Source organism: Populus nigra, chromosome 7 (genome assembly GCF_951802175.1).
Source record: "Populus nigra chromosome 7, ddPopNigr1.1, whole genome shotgun sequence".
Taxonomy (NCBI): Eukaryota; Viridiplantae; Streptophyta; class Magnoliopsida; order Malpighiales; family Salicaceae; genus Populus; species Populus nigra.
The window spans coordinates 21,663,133-21,678,330 of NC_084858.1; the positions used below are offsets into that span (position 1 = coordinate 21,663,133).

The following is a 15,198-nucleotide window of genomic DNA, read 5'->3' on the forward strand; positions in this document are numbered from 1 at the left end:
GATTGCTAATGGTTTTTCACTTTTTAATGCTTCTTTTCATTTCATGCTTAAGCTCCAATCTGTAGAGCATAAAGGATCTGAGAGAGATCATAATATCTTTACAGTGCAGCTGGCCTCTTGCAATGACAACAAGATAGCTTCCAGGTGGAATGATGAGATCCAGCTTTGAAACCATTAGGCATCTACAGCAGCAAGTCAGCAACCCTTGTCTGTTGGATAACCTAACAACACCAGGATGGAGAAAGCAAATTCCATCGCTACCCCACAATGACCTAGAATAACAGATGGATGCCCCCATTGTCTTCCCTTTGCATTATTTCCATCTCCCTTTTGACCTACGCTAAGAATCTCAGTTGTCCGTGACAATGAAGGGTCAATAACCTCAAATTTAAAGAAGACAGTGATAGATGAAGTGATGAAAAATCTGATGGACTCGGGAAAATGAAAGTGAAACTCCAAGGACATTAACCCCATTGTCGACAATGAGAAACTGGGAGTAGAAGCGTCAAATCAAATAAGACCTGCACTGAATGAGCCATAATGCCGAGTCTCAGAAGAAATTATTCCGAGTAACGTTCAAGGGTTCATGTTGTCCACTCAATTGGTATGCGTTATACCCGTTGTTGTTAAACCTTGCCCATCCAAGAAATTTGAGACTTAAAACATGACCGGGATTAAATTTCTAGATAAATCAGATAAAATATTGGTGATATAGTTAACTTGGTGAGATTAAAAACAACAAATTTTTATTTATAAAGAATGAAACAATACTTTAATAAAAATAATTGATCACTTATGGGCTAACCCAATCATTTAATTATTTAGATTTTTTTCAAATAAGTTTTAGAATTGATTCTAACAACTGGATCAACATGTGAATCACTGAATCAATATTAAAGAAATTTTTTTTAAAAAAACTGATTTTTAATAAAAATAATTGAAATAGCAACTCCCGAGTTCATCCAATAACCTAATAACTCAAATCTTTTTTCGAGTTAATCCGTAAGTCAGGTGGGATATCTAAAACCCTATATAATGCAAACCATCAAGAAGTCAATAGTCTTCATTAACACGCCGAGGACAAATATTTTGGGAGGAATAGTGCTTGATCCAAACTTCCATATGTTAAAGATTTTATCCATTTTTTCCCTTTTTGAAAAAACAAAAAGGGGAAACGTTACATATACATTTCAATTGGATAAGTAGATGACCGAATACACTAAGCAATTTATGGTTTACAAGTGATGCTTCATTTAGATAATTCGAAGGTAGAAATCTTTGCCACAAAAATTGTACTCTACAAGGCAAAATTTCAATTAAAATACTCTTACAAAATAAACTTGAAGGATTTAGATGGGTTTACAATGGAATTGAAAAGATAAAAAGAAAAGAAAAGAAAAAACAATATAATTCCACAATTTCTGGCACCAAAGTGTCTCACACATTTGGAAAGTCGTGATGCCTGGAGCTTTAAAATAATGAGAAGAGAACAGTTAAGGAGATTGAATCTTTGTCACCTACTAATACCCACTTTGTCAAAAAAGTGGAAGTACTTTTCAAAGACAACTATTAATAGTTCTTGCCTACTACCTAAGCAAGTTACTTTAGTTAGATCAGTTGGTTGTTCCATGATCATTACTTCTTTAAAGCCACAGAAGTATATTGGTAATCAAACAGAAAAAAGAAATCCAACAAGATTTGTAAGGAAATTTGTACAGTGTTTATCCCATCAAGTTTACAATAACGGGTTGCTGGATTAGTTTCATTTCTGCATGGAAACATGGTTCCAATAGCATAATTAATTAGTAAGATGTAAGAAAAAACAGTAATGATAATTAACTTATAACTCATTCCTTTAAGAGATCTAGGTTCGATATCTTCTTAATTTGTTACAGAAAAAAAAAACAACAATTCTTAAGATAAAATGATAAAGGAAATGTCTTGATTACTAATACATAAAGAAATATTGATTTGTGCCTTGAGTCGCACAAGACCTGTTTTTGGCACAAGAAATGTATTGGAGATCGAGAAGGAAATAACTTGAAGAAGAGATCGGGATTAGGAATCATACCTTCCAAATATGTATGAGCTCGATATTTGGAAGAGCTCGTTCCTCGAGAGGAAAATGAGTGTACGTGATATTGGCACGGCTCAATCAAACAATAGTACTCTATACTCTTGGGAGCATTACTTTCTGATTGAACCGTACCAATATCCCGTTTTCTCTGAAGAAACATACGAGTAACAACGTATACGTACATATAAATGAAATTTAGTTTATAAAGTAACAAACACAAGCACATGCAGCATGAAACCCTAAATAGCTCCAAGAAACATGATATTCAAGTATCAAGGAATAAAGAGATCGTTTCGAGTGAATGTCAACAGAATTAAGGGCTTTAAGGAAGCTTTCGAGTAAATAAACTTACCGCACAGAGACATAGAAGAGTCAAAGGATCAATGGAGGGAAAGAAAGCGAATGGGATTTGTTTTCTGCAAGGTGAAGCAATGTTCTAGCTATAACTGTGAGACTGTAATCCATTACTTAATGTGTATGTCTGTGTCTGTGTCTGTGAGGAGAGGAGAGGAGAGGAGAGGAAGGGATGAAAGGAGGGATGTATAGGCTAGAAGAAGTTAGCAATTAATTCCCTACCAACCCAACAACAAAAGGGAAGGTGAGTATATTAAATTTAAAGCTTAAAGAAACAATGCAAAAAGCACACTGAGGTCCCTTGAGCTTTCAATTTGTATTTATGACTTGAAAAAGAGAGCTTGGAGGAGAGGGCATGTTGGCATTGGCATGGTGCCACCAGTCATTATTTTGAATTTGAAAAAGCAAAGCAAAGCAAAGGTGATCTTGGTTGGTTGAATTTTCCAGGTTATGACTTATGTGTAGTCTAGCTAGTTGATGTTTTACTTGACAAATAGGTGGCCAAGGTGGTTTGAAAATACTGAAAACAGGGAAAACTTGTTTTTGAAGGAAAGTAACGGGTGCATAAATGCCTGGATTCTGCGGGCAAAATAATAATGAAGTTTGATGATTTCTTCATATGGCTTGCATGTTTGTGTCTCTATTGAAACGATATAGACGAATTAATTGTGGCCCCGCCCAGAAGGCATACAAGGGAAGCATGAACTACCAATATAAATATAATTAGTAGCTATGTCTTATAGTTAGTGTGTGTGTGTCCTTTGACAATAAAAGAGATAAAACGCATTTGAATTGGTTGGAGAGATAAAAACAGATATATATTCTTATTTATATTGTTTTTAATTTTTAGTTTCGGTGAAACATAAATGTATTTGGTTGAAGAAATATGAATATCAAAATAAATTTATCTTTTGAATAATTTTAAAATGAATTTTTATATTTTCAAAATATAAGGTATAGAGAGAACATATTTCTAGAGGTATTATTTTTTATATTTTATTTCTAAAATATCATTGTAAAACATTTTTAATTTCAAAATTATTTAACTAAAACAAGTAAAAATAGAAATAATTATTATCATAGTTTTAGAACACAACTCTAGTGTAATGTCTAGATCATGATCCAAAAGGGTTAACTTGAATTTACCTAGGTTAATATAAGAATAAAATTAATTGTTATAATAGAATAAGATCCAAGTCAAGTAATAATAATCAAACACAATTATGTTTTTTTTTTTGTTTCATCTCCTTTATTTCTAATTTTTTTATTATAAAATAGTAATCAAACACAATCTTATAATTTGATACAGCAACCAAAACACCATGTAAGTGTTTGGTTTAATGTTGTTTAGTGTAAGTCATTGAGCTCATTTTTTATGATTCGAATCCTTTTATGTTCTTAAAAAAAAAGATGATGGATCATATGTAAAATCCACATTTTTGAATTCAAATTTCATACACAAACAGTGGTAATTCAAACTTGAAATAAAATCTAACTATTGATTTGAAATCAACAGATAAGATTTTACAAATATGATTTATTTTTTTTTCATGTTTTGATCAGGAACATAAGGGGATCTCCATTTATGCTAGTGTTTTTTTGTCCAAATTGAAAAGGTAAGGAATATGATGAATTAATTGTGTCCCCTCAGGAGGCATGCGAAGGAAGCATGAACCACTAACACAAATAGCTAGCTAAGTCTTTGCATTTGCCCACTATTTGGAGACCGTATCCTCTGTTACGACTTAATTCCGTCCCCTTTATATATATATATATATATATCCGATCATGGTTTAAGTTTATTTTTGTGTTTTAAAAATATTTAAAAAAATTAAAAAAAAAATTAAATTAATATTTTTCAAATGTTTTTAGATTATTTTAATATATTGATATTAAAAATAATTTTTTAAAAATAAAAAAAATATTATTTTGTTATATTTTCAAATAAAAAATACTTTAAAAAATAATTTTTATTATTCACTTAAACACCCCTAAGTAAAACTAAGTTTTTAGATTTAGACCAAGACCAGACTAAAAAGCTAAGTTTATTTAGATTTAAACTAGGCTAAAAAGCTAAAAAAATTTATTTTGTTATATATGGGTTACTTTTTTTTTAGATTTAGACCAGACTAAAAAGCTAAGTTTCATGTTACACAAATTAACTTAGAAATTTTTTTAAAATTTTTTAAAGTTTTAATATTTTATAAAAAAAAATTACCAAACAATCCATATGAATATAGGCTATAAGTGTTGTAAATAATAAAATTTAAAATATTATTTCAAAAGGTTTTTTTATCTCACATTGAAAGATACTATATTATATTTTTAAGTTGAATTATTTAAATAAAAAAAAATTTATCCCATATAACAAACATAACTTGTTTTTTATTGTGAACATAATATATATATATAAAGAGTTCAAATTCTACGTTGAAATAATAATTTTTTTTATGAATATAAAGTATATATATTAAAAGGTTTTAAATTTTACATTAAAAAATAAAATATTCTTCTAGTATTTATATAATACACTTTGAAATTGTTAATAATCCATTAAAAAAATATAAAAAAATTTTGTTTAGAAAAAAACATACTAAAAAAAAGATATAATAAAGGGTTTATGTGAAATTTTCAATTAATTTTTGTAATTACACGATCACACATTAAAGGGGGTTAGAAAGTACCAGCAAGGTACAATTTTAATTAGACCTTCTGAGGAACAAAATTCTGTCTTTGTTTTATTGCACAGGTCATTAAAGACCATCTACGAGCACAATACAACCTTCCACAGGCTACAAATTCAAGCACTTGGGCTAGCCAGCTAGCTAGCTAATTGGGAAAAAGGTGAGCCCTGGCCGTGCAGCTGCTGCCATCACACAAGCATCCTTATTAATTATAGTAGACTTTAAGGTCATGCTCCGGGGAGGAGAACCTTTGGCATTTATGAGGAGTAAATTCAACTACACAACTGAGACCCCACGCCTAAAATTTGTGTTTGGTTAATGTTTAAGATTAAAAAAAATACACAAATATAATATAAATTTAGTTTGATTGAGATATATAGTATAAATATAAAATAAATATGTTTTCGGAATAATTTTATAAAGAATTGTTATCCTTTTAAAATAAAAATAAAAAAAAACATGTCTTCTCTCCTCCTACTGTCTTTATATAAAGTCTGGCTAAGAGTTAAATAAAGCTCCAATACGTGTATAATCATTTTTTTTTCTTTTTGTATGATTTGACGAGAGGTGAGGTTTGAACAATAATTTTACAAGTTTTTATGTCATTTCTCAACCGTTGATCCACGCACCCTCGTAGATTGTGATGAGTAAAGATGAACTTGATTGATCTGATGTGGTTTGATGATGAGGAATGAGGATGTAAGGATATATAAAAATCGGAATACTCGTATACACAGGTTATATTTTAGAATCTTGCCTGACAGCTCAAGCTATTGAGTTGAATTAATTCTTTGACATGGTATCAGAGCTTTAATGACCAAACGATCACGAGTTCGAATCTCACCATCCCCATTTATTTGATAAAAAAAATTAAACACAAGGTAATGTGGGTCTGTGCAAGTTTCAAGCCCAAAGGGTTTTCGCTTGAGGGGGTGTGTTAGAGAATAATATAAATTATATTTTAGGACCTTATCTAACAGTTTAAGCTATTGAGTTAAATTAGTTTTTTGACAGCTCGCTCCTTGAAACTATCAGCAAGAGTTTGGTTGGTTACGTGAAAATTAATATTATATGTCTATTGTATTTTTATAACTATTCTTTGGTAATAACAGGATGTTTGGAAATGTAATAATAGTTATTTTTTAAAGTTTTTTTATTTAAAAATATATTAAAATAATACTTTTTTTTATTTTTAAAAAATTATTTTTAATACCATTACATTAAAATAATTCAAAAATTAAAAAAAAAAAAAAAAAAAGATTCAACCGCCAACAAAACACAACCTAAATAAGGTGGTGTTGGCGAGGAAAGGGAAGGATGTGACATTATAAAAAGATTGTCTCCTCTGAGAAGCCACTATTTCGAGTGGGACAAATGTTCGATATTGACAGTGACAAGGGATTTAATTGTTTAAGTTTTTTAACACAAGGAATCAGATATTAATTAATTGGATCCATATTCCACATCCCCTAGATTTGAGCTCCATTTCTTGAACATTAAATAATAAGGTATAAGAACAATATGGGCCCTAAATTGATGGCACACCAAAGCTTGATGTATATTGGTCAGTGACAGCACATATATAATTTTTAGCTAAGGTAAGATCAAATTCTTTTTATGATATGATATCAAGCAATTTATATATATTACTTACTTTTTTTTTTATATATATATATATATATATATATATATATATATATATATGATCTCTCCGTAAATTAAGACTCAAATTAATGACAGCATGGGCACAGATACAATTAATCAAACATGTAATGGTGGAATGATTTGTTGGATTGGATATAAAATAAAGAGGAATTACAAGTGGGCATGGACCAAACAAAATGGAATCATATGAACCTGAAAATCTTTCCAGCATGGGGTCGCCTAGAGAAGACCTCGCCAGTCAGCATCCCCATAACGTTAGATATGCATTAAATTCACATCTTGCTACTGTCAGAACCCATGTTCTACAAGGATTTGAATGTTTGGAGCATGTTCCCCTAACATTTAAGGCAGTCCCTAGAGGGACAGTGCCAGTATGAAACAAATTAACAGTACTGAGGCAAGACACCATAGTTAGCTGTGATATTTGAAATAAGAAAAGAGCATCTGTATTTGATCTCCCTGCACAGATAATTTTGATTTCATGTTTCTAAGAAGATTTGAAACGGAAGGGCGCTAGCTCTCATGACAAGATATGGGCATGCCTCAACAAGCTGCTTTTGAATCTTGATGTGTCCCACTTTGTTATGGTGGAGTTCTTGTTGATTAATTAATGAAATGGAGAAGAAGAAGAAGCACGAAAGGTAGAATCTATCGTCTTATTTCCACGATGCGAGTTAATTTGGACGCATACATTCATGCACTAGGCACAAAATCTCGACCATGTTGTGTTGGCTAAGCTATAATTATATTCTGGGATCTACTAGTAGCAATGGCTTTTTATGATTATTAAACTAGTAATAATTTTGGATGCTTAAAACCAATCTACCCTCTGGTTTACTAATGGATTTGCTAAAAAGTTCAAGAGTTCAAATTCTTTCTTTTGAAGCTCCTGTTAACTTCTAAATTCCAACTATTTACGTGCTACTCTAGTCAAAGTTATTAAAGTTGATCTGTCATATGGCTCATCTCTCTCCAGGTTTGAATTACAACATGCTAGATATGTTACTTTATTTCAATTCAAAATAATATCATTTCAAGATTTAAAAAATAAAATACAATAATGATGGTTTTGAAAAAATTATATGTTCATGACCTGTTCTATTTTACTAAACCTTACCTTATTTCCCAATATATGAGCATATGAAACAATAAAATTCAGTTAAACCCAAGCAAAAATAGGGTTTCAATTAACTTGGTGGGATTACATGGAAATGTAGAAAGTGCATAGCCAATAATCCAAACCAAACCCTTATCTTTCAAACCCTACCAAAAATCGGCCTGTGTCTATACTCTATACCCCAGAGATCTTCTGTCCTTCTCTCCAAGTGAATTAATGGCTGTCTTTTCCTAGCTTTCCTTCACCGTAAAAAATATAAAATAGAAAATAAACGAAGCCCCACTTTAATCAATGTTTTCACGTGAAAAAACCCTGCAACATATCCCGTCTCCATCTTGGTGCACAAAACCTTACTGTACATGTACACACATACCATGATCATTAATTTCCACCCAAAAATCACGATCATATTCATAATTAAGAGCCTTAATCTAGCATACAGAAGAGAATATAATGGGCAAATTAACCCCATAATTCATTTCTAGAAATGGTTGATTTCCCTGGAAGATTTTCTTTGATGTTTCTTCAACCTTCATATGGTTTTGTAGCCCTAAAGTAGTTGATGCAATCAATAGACAAGGAGTACAAGGCCACTGGCATGTCAAGTATGTGATAAGCTGAGTGTTATTATTAGTATTAACACTTGTCGTATTTCTGCCAGCATAGTAACATAATGATGCACCTTCTCATGATGTAGAGCCTACACCTTTGTTCTCTGGCCCTAAGCAGCCATCTTTTCCTCAAGCTTGAATTAGGAGTCTGATCATGGTCTCCACTACCGTGCCCTGCTTGTGTTGATGACGATGATGATGGAGAATAACACCGATCCATATTCCAACTTATTGTGACCACAATTAAGGAACCACATAGAGAAACTCTAATAAAGAAGAGAGAGAACGAGAGGGAGAGATTTGTGCAGGGTTCGAGTGGTTAGGAGATGCTCTTTATTGGTGTTACCTCGATGGACCACATCCACAGCTCTTCTTGGTGTCTGGTGTGTCCCCAAATCAAGACTCAGTTGGAGACTTTATGAAGAGAGAAGAACAGATGTAGCTAGGAGACGTACGCCAACGCCTTGGAACGTTAGAACACTAATTTATATGCTGAGATGAAATTTTGGATGGTTTCATTTCATTTCTCTATATTTGCTGTTGAAGTGGACTAAGCTAGGCAAACTTTTTGTTTGTATACTGTTCAACATTTAATGTTAGAAGGATAGCAATGGACAGTTGAGATCATGTATGTAAATTCCTTTTCCTATTCCTATAAAACTCCAAATTCTTTGTAGCAGTGAAATTTAATGTGATTTATTGGGCTTGATATGCATTTTGTTGCCCAGTTGTCCATACAGACACCATCTTGAGCAGCCCAGATTTGTGCTGCTTAACCCAAAACTGTGCTTGAATAGGAGTGGGATTCCATAGAAGTATGAATTTGTGACCAAACACAATTGTTTTCTTGGCTTAGAGTTAAGAGAATTTATATTGTACGCATTTCTTTGGGAATCCATTTTACTTGTTATCATGTTAGTTTTTTTAGCCTAATCAACTTCACAACAAACCAAGACGTTAAACCTTTTTTTTTTAACGATAAAGAGTATCACAAGGTCGGATTATTTATCAATCAATACTAAGTTCTGTCTCTAGATAATTTTAAAGAAGCAATCCTATGTTAATTTGATGCATTCAAAGAATTTTAATAAATTTTCTTATATACTAGCTCCAAAACTTAATCAAATTAATTTACCAAGGAAAAGATATGAATGTGAATTCTACGATCTCCTTCTTGCTTTAAAAGAAAAAAATTAACTCGATCAATACTCAAAACTTGTATTATTATTTGACAGGAAACCTCAACTCAAAGCTTCATCCAAATTAAAGTCAAATTTTATATTGAAGCAAGTTGGGAGTTGATCCAATTAAAACTTATATGATACCTGATTTGATTTTTTAAAAAAATCTTTAAATAACATCGTTTTAATTATAAAAAAAACTTCAAAACAACACTATTTAGAACTGAATCGTTTAATCTATGACCTAGACCTTAAACCTAGACAAGTTTTGGCTCCTCTTTTTTGTTGGAAGGTAGTTTCATTCTGAAAAGTGATTTTCATGGAAATTGAATTTTTAAAAAGTAAAATATTTTCTGATGTTTGGTACTGTCATGAAAAACAACTTAGAAAAATTTTCTAGTGTTTGGCTAAGTCATAAAAAATAAGCTGGAAAATAACTTATTAATGTTTTCTTTTTAAGTTTATTAAATAATAAAGACTAAATCTTACATATAAAAAAGTTGTAGGATGAAATTAAAAAATATATAATTTTATAAATTATTTCAAATAAAATAAATAACAATTAAAATAATAAAGATCAAATTTGACAGATAAAAAAATTAAAAGATGATAAAATTAAAAAAAATTACAATTTCATGAATTGTTTCAAATAAAAATAAAAAGAAATAAAAAGAATAGGGACCAAATATAATAGCTTAAAATTTTCAATTAAGAAAATGATAAGAGAAAAGTAAATAATAATAAAAAGAATGAGAACCAAAATTTTTATAAAAATCAAATTCTAATGGATGAAATTAAAAAAAAAAGATTAAAAAAATATAAATCAAAATATTAAAGACCAAACTTAATATAATCAACAAATAACAAGATATTTTTGAATTTTTTACAACTTCTAAAAAGTGTTTTTCTCCTAAAATAAAAGGAAAACACTTTCCTGAAAACCAAACCAAATTTTTTTTTGACCAGAAAGTGTTTTTCATTAACCAATTTTTTTAATGGTTAATAAAAATAAAAAAGTTTAGAAAATAGTTTTTTAAAAAAACTTTCTATAAAATAAACAGGGCATTTATAATTCTACTAAAATAAGCAGTAATATACAATTCTCTTTTCGTTGCTATTCACATGATGAAGTTATAACATTAAACACTTAAAAATAATAATTAATGAGTATTAAAAATACCATCATGCTAGGATTTTTTTTATATTAAAATATCGTTCAGTATTTATAGTAATTGTTATATTTTAAAGTATTTTTAGCTCAGAAATATATTAAAAATTATTATTTTTAATTTATTTTTAATATCAACACATTAAAGCGATCAAAAACACAAAAAATAATAAATTGAAGTAAATAAAAAAATAAAAATTAAATTTTTTTCAAAAATACTTTTAAAACCAAAAAATAAATAGATTCTAAACCTAAATCTTAGACTTAATGTATATCATTGATACCCTCGTCAACTTATTCATGAAAACTACCCTTTCCCATGCTTTCATTAAATTTAAGTTCAATATAATCATCAAATTAAAGGGTATATACTTTGATTATGGAGAGAAGCCTAGTTAACTTAATCAATAGAATTCTCTTGGACCCTAAATGCATCACGCATGCCTAGTTTGCTAACCCAAGCCCAGCCAGCATGCGCTATCAAAATTGCTGACTCAAACCAGATTTCTTTCTTGACAAGTAGGCAACCTAAGTACTGTTTGTGATCCAATTCAATCACCTAAGACACTCCTGGTACAAAACCAATAGGTTTCTTGTTGGCATCAAATTAAAACCCTGACAAGTTACCTCGCCCTCCCATTTTTCTTTACCTTCACTTCGATCGATCAATCAATTGAAACCCAAGTCACCTTCAATTTATCTTTGTTATTTCTTGTTAGGTATGTTGTAAAGTTCAAACTTTATCTGGGTTCATTATTTTTGATAAAAAGACTGAAACTTTATGCAGTTGGTTTAAGGTGTTTGATAAAAAGTTTGAATCCTTTTTTGTGTGGTCTTTGTGAAAGAGAAGGTTTGAATGATGTTTTGGTGTTTGAAATTTGCAGTGGATTATAAAAGTTCCAGTCTTGATACCACCACCATGGATAGAAGTTCATTCAAGCTTGATCATACTTTGGGTTAGTTTTGTTTTGTTTCTACTTTGATTGAATTGTTAAGACCCATGCTTTTGTTTTCCCAGTCACAATCTCGTGTTTATTGGATTATTCGAGGAGTTGTGGAAAATCATGTAGCCTTTGATTTGAGTTATTGCATTTGAAAAGAAAAAAGCTTAAACTTACTGTTTTGATGATTTTTTTTTTTTTTTTGGGGGGGGGGGGGCGCTTGATCATACTGTACTTTCTTCTTAGCTAGCTATTTAGTTTGATATATGAAGATAAAAGAGGTTTACTTTTTGAATGATATTCTGGGCTTGGGGTGATTTTAGTTTGATATGTAAAGGAGAATATAATTATTTCTTGAAATCTTGGGCTAAAATACAATTTGATATGCAGAGATTAGATGTATTTTTATTTTTGGTACGAGACTCAAGAGTTTGCAATGGACTAGCGTGATCAAGCCATCTGGAAAATTTCATTGTTTGGTGTAGTTGAGACTTGGGACCTCCCATGAATTTCATCTATTGTTTCATCTATTATTTTCTTTGATGACATGAAAGGAATGAACTTTAGGGTCAGATTTGAATGTGGTGACTTTGATTGGACTTAATTTGTTGCATTTCTTTAGGAAACAAATGAATATTACTTTTTTTTTCCTTTTTGATTCTCGAACATTTTATAGAAAGTTCTTTTTTGTAAATCCAAATTAAATATGAGGTTCAAATGGTTTCTATTGATGTTGTAGTTCTTTAATTTGGTTATGGTGTTCTATTTCATCTTAATCATTTACTTCGAAAACGAAGTCAGCGTGTTGATCTTATATAAATTTGTCTACCTTCTATCTATATTTTGATCTTATTTCAGAGAGGAGGCAAGCAGAAGCTTCTCGCATCAGAGAGAAATATCCTGATAGAGTACCTGTAAGAACATCAGCTAGCAATTTAGATTCTATATATTCTAGTCATTCTGAAAATACATTTCCTTCTAACCGGCATGTGCCATGTGGTGCACTGTGCAGGTGATTGTGGAAAGGGCTGAAAGGAGTGATATCCCTGACATTGATAAGAAGAAGTTAGTTCCATTTTTTTCATATTCTCTCCTGTTTTAAGTTGCAGGACGGGCTCATCTTATTTGAAGGAACTCTGATTAATTTCTTTTTTTCTTAGCAAGAACATTTTGTTTCTATTATGACTTTTTGAAACGTCTATGCTCGTATCCAGTTAACAAATCTAATATTTAGCAGCATTATCACGCACTGCTGACTCAAATTCTGTACACCAGAAAGGGGATTTCAATTTTTATTCCATACGCCTTTTGTTCTAATTGTCATTCTGTTGTTGTAAATTCAGATATCTCGTGCCAGCTGATTTGACTGTGGGTCAGTTTGTTTATGTTGTCCGGAAAAGGATCAAGCTGGGTCCTGAGAAGGCTATATTTGTCTTTGTAAAAAACACTCTGCCTTCTACCGGTGAGTAGTGCTCTGTAATTTTCGAGTTGCAAGTCAATGTTCTATGAGTTATGTTGGTGATTTTCTTCGTCTTTTTTTTCCAGCTTCATTGATGTCTGCAATCTATGAGGAAAACAAGGATGAAGATGGTTTTCTTTACATGACATACAGTGGGGAGAATACCTTTGGATTGCACTAGATTATATGTCATCAATCTGTATAAATGAATCCTGGAAGAAGTATATTCTTAGCATTCAGCATAAGCGCTGACTTTTTATCTATTCCCTTTAGTTTTGATTATGCCATTGAGTGGATGATGGAAGTTATTTATGCATGGAATTGAATGGATGACATGGCATCATTGCAGCTATCTTTGTTCGAGATTGTTTAGTCTTTGTTTGGGGTGCAAAGATTCAAAGTGAAACTTGTTCTCTTGATTCTCCTTGAAGCGATAACAAGTGTGAGCAAATCATAAATGACCAAAAGCAATGAAAAGAAATTCTTGGAAGGTTTCTTTTGACTTGTTTCTTTCTTAGTTTTGTTATTAAGCCGGTCTCTACCCTTTAATGCTGGAATGTTCAGAAGTTGCATGCTCATCTCAACCAGAATGAGTTGTTCAATTGGCCTTCTGTAGTGAAGGGCATCTCGCAGCCTGCATTTCCTAGCTGTTACCGCTAACTTTCCAAAAATAATAGTTTCTGTGTTCAATTTGTTTTTTGGTGCAGTGTGGTGAGGCTTGCGTTTTATCCTAATCATATATTTGAAAGTGTTTTGGTTGATCAATATACATCACAATTTTGTATGGATTTATATGGATTATACCAAAAATTTCTTTGAAGCCTTGGTTAAGAAAAAGTTAAACTGCAAAACCTACAACCATGCAATTGGATGCTGCAATGGTGGAAACTGTGTTTTCTTTGGGTGAAGATCTGTTTATTTTGTGAGCCAACTAGCATTCAAACAAATTCCTAGACAAATAAACATGCAACAAAAAAGAGGGAAGGCAAAGGGAGCATTAATAGCAGCCCATAACATAATCTGCCAGAAATCATCTGTTGTTGCTATAATAACACGAGGCCAGTTTGTTTACATATAAATCATTTTGGAGATTGATTACTTTTTCTGGCATTTACTTTTGACCCATTTGAAGCTACTGGATGCTCCACTCTTGAGCTTTTGAGCACCAGACATAGCAGCTGCTTTGGCTTTGTTTAATCCCCCCTTGCCATCTGACTTCTTCTCGTTGCTGGTATCTTGCTTGGTCGTGTAATTGTCTTCTTCCATGGAACCAATGCCTCCTGCACCCCATTGATCTGCCCAGCTGGGAGCCTCACTTGCCATTGTTTCTTGTTTTCCTTCAATAAAGCCAAGAATCTAACAACAAAGCGAAAGTTTAGTAACCTATATTGCATACCTCACAAGAAAAGTACAGATCCAATTTAACCCACATACCTATGAGAAGCGAGCATCAAGAGATTTACATTTTGTGATCACGTTTGCAAGCATTTCAAGAAAATCATACAGAAGACAAGCCATTCTTTATTAAAAACTAGAGATCATATTCAAATGCATGAAGAGACCTGAGATTTTTGTTATTTTACAAGAGTTTTGCATGTCAAAATAGAAACAGATCCAAACCATAAACTTATTAAACATTGACAAGAACACAATCAAAGAGAAGATCAAGATATCATATTTATTTTGGTGGGTGAAAGGGAAAGAGACAAGATTTACCTTGTGGAGCTGTGGTGATCAGCCTTGGCTTAGATTGAGAAACTTGAAGGGAGGCTTGATGGGAAATGATCAAGGGCTCAAGCACCTTTGAACTAATGAAAAGGAAAAGAAGCCACTTGTTGATAGGCTGTCTTTAGCTCCATTCTATGCTTAAAAAAGACTTTCCAACTCACTTGTTTCTTCTTTCCTTGTTACGAAGAAAACTAAATTTGGCATCCAACTAAC

The 15,198-nt window shown here is 31.5% G+C and overlaps 1 protein-coding gene across 1 annotated transcript; it reads left to right on the forward strand.

The window, feature by feature from the left end:
* The first annotated feature begins 11,299 nt into the window (after positions 1 to 11,299).
* On the forward strand, positions 11,300 to 13,609 carry LOC133698887 (autophagy-related protein 8B). The gene is made up of 6 exons (XM_062121991.1): positions 11,300 to 11,576; positions 11,742 to 11,813; positions 12,657 to 12,712; positions 12,811 to 12,863; positions 13,142 to 13,260; positions 13,344 to 13,609. Exons 2-6 carry the CDS (start codon positions 11,777 to 11,779, stop codon positions 13,436 to 13,438), a joined length of 360 nt encoding a protein of 119 aa, XP_061977975.1. The 5' UTR covers positions 11,300 to 11,576; positions 11,742 to 11,776; the 3' UTR covers positions 13,439 to 13,609.
* The last annotated feature ends 1,589 nt before the right edge of the window (positions 13,610 to 15,198 follow it).